The following is a 12842-nucleotide window of genomic DNA, read 5'->3' on the forward strand; positions in this document are numbered from 1 at the left end:
CAAAAATCAAATTCTGAGATAATAGTGATAATAAATAGTAGACTTAAAAATACTTGCCTGCTTTCTTGCCAAGGGCAAGAAATAATTGATGGTAGATAAGAAGGAGCAGGGACTTAGTTTACTACTTCAGGTGGTGACAGAAGAATTTGAACATGTGGGGAAAAATGCAGTTCTCATTTGCATGGTGAAAATACTAAAGTCACAAAAATATATGGAAGCAAGTTCCCTGTGGGGTTATGGCGGGATTATGTGAAGATGTTTCTCATTCAGGGGTGTGTGTCCTACATATAAAAATAAAACAAAAAGTTCCTGGTCCAGAGAGCTGATAAAACGCTAATGTAGATTCAATAATTCGCCCTTCTACATTTTTCTTTTTAAGAATAGGAAAGCCAAGTTGACAACTTCTAAAAAGATTAGAGCAGTACAATTGATCCTTGAACAACAGAGGTTTTAACTGTGTGGTTCCCCTTATACGAGGAATTTTTTTTTCTCCCCATTAAATACCGGTGCTGTTTCTGATGGCGGCCGGGAGTCCACGGAAGCAGACGGCCCACTGCGTGCACTGTTCTACACCATTTTATACAGAGGACTTGATCATCGTGGATTTTGGTATCTGCGGGGGTCCTGGAACCAATCCCTTGCAGATGCTGAGGGATAACTGTTTTTGGAGACTCGAAAGTTACACGCAGATTTTCGACTGCATGGGGGTCGGAGCCCTAACCCCCACGTTGTTCAAGGGTCAACTGTACTATGTTCTGTGTCATGATATACTATCTACAAAGAAAAATAATATAAAGTTTTAGCTGATCCTCATAGTAAGATGTCAAAAAAATACACTATATTAGCACAAACAGTATAGCTTATAAACATGAGACTGGTCTTCCTTTCGATTTCTAAGGAGTTTTATATAATCAATATTTTAAATTATTAATAGTAAGTTTGGTATAAGTTAATATTCTCCTTAGTTCTCTAAGACCAGCTTTTGTCAATGCCACTCCCCACCCCAGCAAGTCGCCATCTCCATCTCATTATCCTGTCTCATTTTACTTCATATAACTTTTTATAATCGGTACTTATTTTATATATGTGGTTATCTGATTCATTCATTAGAATTTTAAACTTCATTGCAGCAGGGACCTTCTTTTATCCTTATTTTACACTGTAATCCCAGGATACAGAACAAAACTATTTGTTGATGAATAAAAGAAACAAAAGTGGCTTAGGTATTACATTTCTTTTCTATACCAATAAAATAATAGTGGAAAAAATAGCTCTTACATTTTTCGTAACAATACAATGTCTTTATTGAAGATAATATTTGTCAAATATCAGAAGTGCATAAAATTCAGTGTTATCTGTTAAAAGTGCCAAAAACTGATACTTTGAATATTTTCAGTAATTAAGTGCTAATTAGACATACTGCTTTGTAACTTCTACTTCACAAAGCCTCCAAATGTTATAAAAATCATGATTTGACATAAAGTATATTCCACATCGAAGACGGAAAGGAAAAGTGACTGCATATTTGTACTATTTTTAAATATGAAAAACGCTATCAACAAACAAGTAATAATGTATTTGATACTTATAAGACTTACTTGGCAATAGCAGCTACATTAACATTAAGACTGAATATTTGCTCTTCTATATCAATAACTGTGCTATGTTTGAAGAAAAACTAAAGACCATTCAAAATAATCATCATTTATTGGAATTTTAGGAGAGGTCTTTCACTTTGGTGAGAAAATTACACATTTGGCACTGTGAAATGTGGAATACATTGCTAGATTCTTAAAAATTCCGTAGTTTCCAAGAAAAAAAATTCAAAGTTCACTTCCGAAAATGTCCAAATGTTTTTAAAAAAGAAAAAATGTTTCAAAAGTAGCTTACTACATCATAGCTTTCTGTTGTATCAAATGTTGTCTCATCTTGTATCAAGAGACTTTCTGATTAAGTATATTAAAATATTCACACATAATATACAGTATTTATTTTAGAGACATATTATCTTGAAGTATGTATTGAACATCATTTATATAAGTCAATGTTACCCAGACTATCCTTTGAAGCACACTCTCCTGGAAAATGTCAAAATGTATGGCACATACGGACCTGAGCATATTAAAGGCTTTGGGAATTACTACTGAGGGAGAGCCTTACATTTATTTGAGACTTGTCTATTATAATTTGCAGACCATGTTTGAGAAGAGATAATAAGTTTTATAAAATAATCCAATAGGTCAAATAAGATGAGTTCTATGATCAACAAATGATAAAATAGAAACATTTCCTCAAATTTATTTTTAAAATAAAAAATATTCAAATCAATTTTAATAATTAACAACAGAAAAGTAACATCCTCAACATAAAATTTCCTATCCGAAACCAACATAAATCAATTACTCACCATAACTGATGGTGAACTATTAAAATGGTTTTGGTAAAATTCAGAAACAGACCCTAGTATATTAAAATCTATATGTAAAATATATGAACGATTAAGAATTGTTGAACCTAGAGAACATTATGCTAAGTGAAATAAGTAAGACTGAGAAAGACAAATACCATATGATCTCACTTATATGTGGAATCTAAAGAACAGAATAAACAAACAAAACAGAAGTATACTCATACAGAGAACAAACATGGCTGCTAGATGGGAGGGGGTTTGGGGCATGGGAGAGAAAGGGATTAGGAAGTACACATTGGTCGTCACAAAATAGCCACAGGGATGTGAAACAGAGTATGGGGAATATAATCAGTAATGTTGTAAAGACAATGTAAGATGTGAGAGGGGGACTGGACTTACTGAGGAATCACTTCATAGATTATATAACTGCCTAACCTGCACAGTACACCTGAAACTAATATAAAATAATATTGAATGTCAAACATAATATATATTCATTCATTCCTGGGATGTAAAGTACAGCTTAGAGAATGTAGTCAATGGTACTGTAATAGCTAGTACGATGTTAGAGAAGTAGTGAACTTGGTCAGGTTATCACTTTGTGACGGGTGTAAATGTCTAATCACTATGTGGTTTTGTACATCTGAAACTAATAAAATAAAAGAAACAATTGTAATAAATGGAACAGAATACTACTCTAAAAAACTGAAACTAGAAAAATAATTGAAGTGCATATAAAATTGTTGAAAGGATAAGTTTTCTAAACTTAAAGATGACAGCAAAAATAGCAAAAGCAAATATTATAACAAAACATATAACAAAAATAAAACACTTTTATATGTTAAGATATAAAAATAAAAAAAGTCAAATTGATAAAATATATTTAAAGGGTAAATGCTGATGCATTTACACTAACTTGTGTAAATAAGTAAAAATAAGACCAAGACAACACAATTTACAAAGGAAGAAATACAAGTGGACTATAAACACTTGAAAAAATGTTCAGCCTCAGTAGTACTCAAATAAATGCAAATTAATATAACAAAACATAACTTTCTAATCTATTAAATTAATAAAACTCTTAAAGAATGAGAATACTCAACCAAAGCACATTCATAAACGAATGTTAAAAGTTGCTGAAATTAGAATAAAACTTTTGGAAATCAATCTGCAACATGCATCACATATCCTTTTCTATTCCGTATCCTAATAATTACAAACATTTTCCAACTATTTATGCAGAAATGTATTTATCATATTAAATAGATGGAAATAACTATTGTTCTATGACTTCATTACTGACTAACGCAAGTTAAACTTGATATGACATATCCAGTAGATGCAATAACACAGATATTAAGAATTACAAGTTAAGAATAACATGAAACAAAGTTCAGCAAGATAAAGAAACACACTAAACTGCATATTCATTAGGATCATACAGCTATTATTAAAAGGCAGAAAATTGTAAAACTGAAAGAAAAACGTGCCAAAATATTAACGGTGATTCTTTGCATAGGAGGGGAGGATATGGGTGATGGTTTTTAGATGTACTACTTTTTAGGTGTTTTCTATAACACAAAAGTATTATACTGAAATTGGAAAAATAAACTTATAACTGGAGCTTTCCATCAGGAGAAATATTAATCAAAACAAAACCATTATTAAGATTACATTGAATTTGAAGTTTCATTAAAATTTGTGCTTCCTATCCGGTTTTAACTTTGTAGATTGATGCAACAGAGAATTACCAAGAGGCTCTGTTGTGTGATGATAGGCCCTCGGGCAAAACTCACAACAAACAACACAGACAATCTGCTATCAAGTAACTCCGCCAGATGACTCTTTAACCAATAATGTTCAAATACCTGAAAGTTTGGTAAACTAGACAATAACAGATAATTTTAAAATAACTTTCAGAAGCATATTTTAAAAATCAATACCAAACCTTTCTGATCTCCATTTTTGTTTACACTTTAAGGTATTTCTGAGAACACTTCCTGAATTTCAAGTGTACTCTTATAAAAAGAAATTGTGCTTAGATGATTTTTTCCCCCTGGAAGAAACATGTGCGATCCATTAAGGTACTCAGTTTGCTTTATTAAAGATAAAATATGTCTGTAAAAATGAAAGTAAGGAAGGCAGGAAGGCATCTCTGTCTACCCCTGGGGAAACCTTAGGTGAATTTGCAGCCCTGAATTGTAAACTATGGTAATTTAGTGGTGAAGTTGATGGATTTTAATTAAAGCCTTCTGCAATCCTTAGTGGCTTGGAGGTGGAAGAGCCAGAATTTTCAGGGGGTGAAATATAACAACAATTTACTTAATTCTTTTGCTTCTAAGTCTGTGGTATTTTTTAGCTTTGGAAAATATACATATATCTCTTTGTAAAACTGTAACTTTGCATTTTTTTGCTTTTATAATTTTTTCCAAGAATATTTTATTAAAGAAAATTTCAAAATACACAGAAGTGGAGAAAGTAGAATGGTAAACATATCCTTCCCTTCAAGTACCCGTCACCCAACTTTAGCAATTATTATTTGTAGCCAATCTTGTTTCATGTATACGAGTGCCCACCTACTTTCCAGTCACGCTAGATTATTTTGACTGAAATCCCAGACATCATATCTTTTCATCTATAAAATTTCAGTATGAGTCTCTAAAAGATACTTTAAAACATAATCAAAACACCACTGTCATGTCTATAGGAAAAAAAAGTATTCAAAATTTTCAGACTGCTTTTTTCTACATTTGTTTGAACTGGAATATACTTCAGTTCTATTTATTGCAATTGGTTGATATGTCTTTTAAGTTTCCCCTTCATCCTTTTTTTCTCCCTTAGTATATTTTGTTGAAGAAACCAGGTTACTTGGCCTGTAGAGTTCCCAAAATTTCTTATAGTCGTTTACTTATTATTAATAACTGACATAAATTATTAGCGATTGGTTGTTGAAAGAGTAGCCAATGAAATGCAAGTATACTGGAACTACGTAGTATACCAGAGAAGCAAAATCACCTATGACCAACGTTAGAATGAAAACACTGCTAGTTAGTAAACTAAAGGGAAGAAAGCCCATAAGGAAAATGAATTGTCCTACAGATTAATTATACAAATAAGTAATCACATTTTCCTTTTTTTCACCAAAGTACATTAAACTGCTAATAAAGTAACCAGTATAAATGTTAAGTGAACATAGTATAAATAACAAATTTGAGAGCACTCACCAGTCTTCATTTCTAATAAGCGTTTTTTCTTTTGTTGGCGTTCATGTCTTTCTTTCTCTGCCAATTCTTTGGCTATTCTGGCACGTTTTTGTTTTTCCTCTGCTTCCCTTTTTTTGACATTTTCCTTTACTGCTTGCTATAATAAATTGATTTTGAAAAATGATCAATTTTTAACCACATTGATTTCACAAAGAAAATATACAATTATTAATCTGTAGAACTGTGATTAAATATCTTTGAAGTAATAGTTACTTCTTATATTAGTAACACAGTCTTTTAAAAGATTACCACATGAACCCTTGTTAAATGTATCATATGTCTATAAATACAACTGTTATGTCTAAAGCACCTGCATCTTAGTGGAATCAACAGAAAGGAGACAGAAACTAAAAATAAAAACCATTTAATTTACAAATCAAAACTGATTTTCTATATATAGTTCCAGAAGAATATCTAGCAAATGTATTAGAGTCTCCCGTACCTCCTCTGCTAAGTTAACTATTGAGTAGAAGTAAAAGAGTTGAATAAATAATAAAAAGGAGCTGAAGTTTTGGAATGGCTCCTTTATACTACAACCATTTAACAGTTTTTCTCATATAGAGAGAAGCGTCATAAAGATAACCAAAGAAATAGTTGGCATTTCCTCTGACTGTTCATCAAAACAAGTAACAACATGTACATAAGAAAATTTCAACAGATACGTGATCAGTTAAGTTCTTATTTTCTAAGTTTTATATAAATCAAGAAACGCCTATTATGGGGCCTTAGTGTGGAATTAGCAGATAAACATGGATTTTCTAAGTGCCAACAAACAGCATCCAAACAGGTCACCTAATTGTTAGTTTATTAAATAGAAAAGTGTATAATTAAACTTTAACAAGTAGGTGGCTTATGTTATTTTTTGGGAGACACTAATTCCTTCTTTACTGTAATATTTTTCTAACCCTAGTGATAGTACAAGTTTTTCATTAGAAATCAAATAATAAAGTTTAATATTATTAACCAAAACTATGAAAGGAAAAGAGTAAGAGAAAAAAGAAGGTACAAAAGCACAGAGTAGAGACAATATTCATCCATCCATCCATCCATCCATCCATCCATCCATCCATCCATCCATCCATCCATCCAACTATCCATACATCCAATAAATACATACTAAGAGACTGAGTATTAAATGGTAATATTTAATGACTTTGATATACATATAGCTCTAAAACAAGTTTACATTCTATGTGATAGGGTGGGGTAGGAGGCAAAGACAGACAATAAACAATAAAAAGTTTGATAAATGTGATAGAATGCATGAGGAGCTACTATATATATATATATATATATATATATAAAGTAAGGCCTCACTCACTGATTTGATTCAAGCTGAATCTTGAATGTCAAGGAGCTAGCTAGGCGATGATCTGGGGAAGAACAAATGCAAAGGCTGTAGGTAGGTTTTAGAGATAGAAAGGTGGCCAGTATAGTGGCATACACTGAAGCCAGGAGATCTGCTGAGGCATGATCATTTAGGATTTAGGGACTCTAGGCTAAGATAGGGCAGTTGGATTTTCTTTTAAGGGAACTGGAAAACAATTGGAGATTTTCAAACAAGAGAGTACAAGACTAAGCACCGCAAGATACAAGTACTAATCAAGCACCTTTGTGTCAAACTATCTTTTCAAAGACATTTGTAGAATGAACAGTCTTGGAAGATAGAGGTGGTTTCTCCCTCTGAAGCAAATGCATTTGTTTGCTGTCCAGTATCATAACCTGGGGAGAAGGACGGGTAGTCTTACTATCTCTTAAAAGAGACTAGGTTCCCTGAGTTCATGATTTTTCTCCAGTAATACAAACCACTATGTATGCAGGTATTAAACCTGGTCCTTTTAACATTGCCTTGTGGGAATTTGGGCTTAGGAATCTACGAAACTTTCCTCTGGCTACTACTATTGCTGTAATAAACTGTTCTTTTTCGCTGACCCCACAATCCTGTTTTCTGCCAACATCCATAGAATGGTGGCAGGTGAACAAGGTAAGTGCTCCTGTTCTTCACAGTTCACGACATATATTAACATTTCATTATTGCTGAGCTACAAAATACCAGCTGCAATAGCAGATGCTTTAGTGTGCAGTCCCTGCAATCTGCAAAATGGATTCTGCATTCTCCATTCTGTCCCAGAATGGTTAAGAACCTGTTCACTATAATGAAAGTAGTGAGAGGCAGAGGGAAGGTTTGCTAGACAGCTATAATCCAAGTTTTCTCCATCATGTTGCTTTATATTATGGTAGTATATGTTAAATGTCAGCCACAAGACAACAGCAGCTATGAAAATCAATGTACGTTAGGAAGGTAGGAAAAAGCTACATAAAAGAAAAGCAGTTTCAAAGAAAAGTGTGTATATCTGTGTGTGTGTGTGTGTGTGTGTGCATACGTGCATGCACCCAAGTGTGAGAGAGATGGTGTAGGGAGAGTAGATTGTGGAGGGGAAAGAGATAAGCAAAAATCCATAAATTAGAACTGTATTTCTTGCTTGAGGGAAGTGCATAAGAAGAACCTGTGACAGATAAAAACATATATCACGAAGTTTACTTATGAAAGTTATTAAAGTACACAATTTTCTGATGTGAATTTTGCACTTTAATGACTGGACGCATTTAATGAGAATATTTAAGAGACTACCATAATTGCCACACCTTTTTAGTATTCTATTGGGCAATAAAAAATCAAAATTACTTCCCAGGACCTATAAAAATAATGTTTATATTTCAAAATAAGGTCTGAAGTAGTTCTTAAACCTATTTTGTTTTTATGGAAAATGCACTATTGATTTTCATTTAAAAGCCTATCTCATTCGAAACATATCTTATTCTGACATTATAACTATTAGGAGAACAATTTTAACTGGAAAAATACCAACAGACAGCATAGAAATAGGTATTTAGTCTAAAACTAATATTCCAGTTCAAACAGTAATCTGGGATTTTCTTTTATTCTAAATGTTGAGAAGTAAAAGTAGCCTAAAACAGAAAAGCTGAATAGTTAGAGAACTACATTATTCCAGATACAATTTCCTCTGAGTTACTTTAATTCTAAATTCAAAGCCAGGAAGGAAAGTTAAGGGTGAGCTATACATAAAGATACTTAGCTATAAGACATTTATTTTTTTAATCATCTTATTCTTCACTTACGTAGTTTCCTATTTATTCAGTTGGCAAATGAATTGCACTGCCACCAACTACTATCGGGTATGCAATGTCAGAAGAAATTCTTTGAACAACTTTGCAGACACAGCCAGTCTACAGCAATGACCACAGAGGGTTTTAAAACTTCAGTCACATTTATGACTGTTCATTTGAAAGGCATAATCAATAATTATCTGAGTTCCCAAAGCTCATGTGCTTTTTATGGTGACAGTAGATTCCAGAATATCTATATAAAAATACATAGATATATGAATACAGATATGCATACAAAAATATATATAGATGTTAATAAATGTGTGTGTGTGTGTGTGTGTGTGTGTGTGTGTGTGTGTGTGTGTTCTGGAAGAAAATAAAAATACATGATCTCACAATTATTTCCTATCTATAATTTTTTTCTATATAACTAATGTAATAACAAGAATTTGCCACTAGTTAAAATATACAGTACAGCACTATACAACACATTTTCTCTCAGAGAAATCAAAATGACCCAACGCCAGTACGTTTAAATGAGTATGTGTATGTGTGTGTGTAAAATTTAGAACAGTCCAGCAGAGTGTAATCCTCCATAAACTGTGGTTATTATCATAAATGTTGAATTTTTTGAAAACTGCATCATCCTTATATAAACTTTTGTGACTTGCTTTTTTCATTCAACACTGTTTATAAGGCTTCATCCAGGTTTTTATGTACACACTGTACCTCATTTTCATGGCTTATAATATTAAATTGTGTTTTATTACTCTATCAGTGGGATTTGGGCTGTTTCCAATTTTTGGCTAGGATGAACAATACAGTTCCAAATATTTTTGAACATGTCTACCTGTGTTTATGTGTAACAGTGTTTTAATGGTAAGTCCCATCAGTTGGTTCTTAAATCTGTTTAGAAACTGGTGACAGCCACTCTTTAAGGGAAAGAGAACAGAATATTTTAGTAAGTAACACAAGCTGTAAGGATAAGTATTATTTGTTGAAGATTTTCTGTTCTAAAAATACACATATATGAGTGTTGGGACCCATTGTCAACAGTGTTTTTAAATGGTATGGTCAAAAGTTTGAAAACCACTGCCCTCCAGGATAGGAGTGAAGTTGATGAATAAAAAGAGAGGTTCACCTTCAGTCTTACTAGGTAACGTCAAACTGTTTCAAAGTGTTGGCGCCAACGGATGCCCCTAACCATCACTGTAGGATCACAGCATACTCACTAAGCTCTTACCAGGCAGGTATATAGTGGTACCCAATTGTTCTTCGAACTTGTGTTTCCTATTCTGTGAAATGCCATTCATATCATTTACCTGCTTTACCATTAGGGTGTCATTTTCACAATGATTTGTAGTTCTTTGAATATTCCAGTTATTAATCTTCTGTCAATTTTATGCTTTATAAATATATCCTGGATTGTAACTGTCATTGTATATTACTTATTTATGTTCTTTCAGTAAACACAAGGTCTTAAATTTTAGTAATCAAAAATCTTTTTCATATTTCATATCTTAAGATGTCCTTCCGTAATTCAAAGACAAAGACATTCTTCTGTATTTTCTTCTTAAAATTTTAATGATACTGTTCATACTTCAGCACCTACTTTATCTGGAATCAATATTTTTGAATGGTATGAGGTGGGAATCCAATTTACTTTTTTCATGTAGAAAATTTGTTGACCCATAGCCATTTTTGCTCCAAACGATGCATTAGAGCTGATGGTCCTGCTAGGTCTTATTTTCGGGGAAACACGGTAGCTTATCCTTTCCTCACTGATCTGCAAAGGCTCCACCTCTTCTGGATTTCAAGTGGCCATACACTTGTTGATGTTTTGGGGCTGTTTTAGTCCACTTGGTCAAGATATCCATGTTTGCATCAGTAACATCGTCTTATTTTTCTTTTTTTAGAAATCTTCACTATTTTGGGGCCTTTCCTCTGTCATCTATATCTCATAAAGAATGTACTCAAGGTTTTTGAAAAGGCCTATTAGGATTTTGAACAGAATTGCTCTGATTCTGTAGATTACTTTACAGAGAATTGATATCTTTACAATACTGAGTCTCTATTTATGAACGTGATATGGCTCTCTACTAACTTGGGTGTTTTTACAAGTCTTTTGAAAAAATTATAATTTTTTCCATTCAGGTCATAGTATTTTATGTTAGATTGATTCTCTGTATCTTCTCTATTACTCTTGTAAATGGTGCCTTTTAAAAAATTATGATTCCCAGTATTTTTTAACTAATAAACACTTTTTAATATTCCATTGACAAAATCCCTTATTTCCAATAATTTTCCTGTAGGTTTCTTTTTTGTATGATTTATAGATAGCCATAATGAATGGTTAGTTTCTTTGCTTTCGATTTTTATATTTTTCATTTCTTTCTTATCATACTGTACTAATTAGAAGTAATTCCCATTATTAGGTTAACAGTGTTCTCCTTTAGTTCCTAGTTCTCTACTGAGGGATAGAATGGTCAACTAGTTTGCTCAACAAGTTTGTTGTCTTGTTTTAAAACCTAAACAAGGGTTGAATTTTATCAAATATTTTTCTCAACCTATTGAAACTCTTAATGTGGTAAACTGTATTTATGAATATTCTAATATTAAACCACACTTTCATTTTGGGGATAAACTCAACTTAGACATGAACAATTTATATTTTTAAACTTTGATCATAATATATTGTTTTATACACTGTTAGTTTGGAATAATCATTTCATTAAAAGATGGTAAAACTCAACTGCAAAACTTTCTGCGTCAAATATTTAGTTTGTTGGAAGATTCAAAATAAGTCACTAAATTAAAAATTAGTTATAGGCTCATTCAAACATTCTATTTCTTTCAATGTCAGTTTCAGTATATAATTTTTCCCTTAGGAATTTAGCTATTTCATCAACCTTTCTAATTCTTGCTTACAAATTTTTATAGTATGCTCTTCTCTGTTTTCTGTCTTCTGTACCTGTCATTATAGTCTTTGTTATATTCTTGATAGTAGTTATTTTTTCTTGATTAATCTTTTCAGAAGTATATCTAATTAACTTATCTTTTCAAAATAACCACATTCTGGCTTTAAAAAATTCTCTCAATTTTTTCCCCTTCATATCCATCCTCTTTTCTGTAGGATTATGTACTGTTAAATTTCCAAAGTCAGATGCTTACCTTAATTTTCAGTCTGATTTTTTAATATTAGCACTTAGGATATAAGTTTCTTTACACCACTATTACTATACCCCACAAATTCTGCTGTGGAATATTTTCAATATTGTGCAGGTCTAAATTTTTTCTATGATTTCTTCCTTGACACACAAGTTATTTAATATGTTTTTAAATTTTTCAAAATAGGGGCTTTAATTTCATCCTTTTAAAAATGTTTATCTCTAACTTCATGTTATTGTGGTCAATGAATGAAGCTGAAACTGAGAAATTCATCAAGATGTCTTTCATGGTTTCTAGCATAAGATTAATTTGACAAAAGTTCCATTTGTGATTGAAAAGAATGTGTATTCTTTAATTGCTGAGTGGGTTCCATATGTTAATCAAATCAAGTCTGTTAACTGAATTGCTGATAACTCCTATGTCGTTAATAATATTTTTCTGCTTGACTTACTAAGTTAGAGAACTTTGTTTAAGTTTCTTACTATATAATGCTAAATCTATCACTTTATTTCTAGAATTTATCAATTTTTATATGTTTATTTTGGTGCCATGTTATTATGTACATACAAATTTTAGAATTGTATTTTTCTGGTGAACTAAGCTTTTTATCATCATGAATATTCCCGTCTTAAGTCTATTTTATCTGTTATTAACATAGTTTCCCTCTTTCTTTTGATTAATATTTGCCTTGTATTTCATTAACTGTTGTTACTGTTGCCCAATAGTTAAGCTCTGCCTCCCTTTTTCTACAAAACAAGCTACACATTGTTTTATTGTATACTTTATTTCTTTACATTTAATTTCATGGTGGGTATACCTTCTTGATTCTCAAACCTTTGTTTTGGAGAAAAAAAACTGCTCTTTCTTTAAAT

General features: G+C 31.9%; 1 protein-coding gene across 1 annotated transcript in view; it reads right to left on the reverse strand.

Annotated features, from left to right (window-relative positions):
* Positions 1-12842, reverse strand: part of DIAPH3 (diaphanous related formin 3) — a 438451-nt gene that overhangs the window by 126452 nt on the left and 299157 nt on the right. Inside the window, exon 25 of the mRNA XM_074329349.1 lies at positions 5635-5770. Within this exon, the coding sequence (XP_074185450.1) occupies positions 5635-5770 (136 nt within the window). The remainder of the gene's footprint in view (positions 1-5634; positions 5771-12842) is intronic.

This window comes from Rhinolophus sinicus, linkage group LG04 (genome assembly GCF_036562045.2).
Source record: "Rhinolophus sinicus isolate RSC01 linkage group LG04, ASM3656204v1, whole genome shotgun sequence".
Classification (NCBI taxonomy): Eukaryota; Metazoa; Chordata; class Mammalia; order Chiroptera; family Rhinolophidae; genus Rhinolophus; species Rhinolophus sinicus.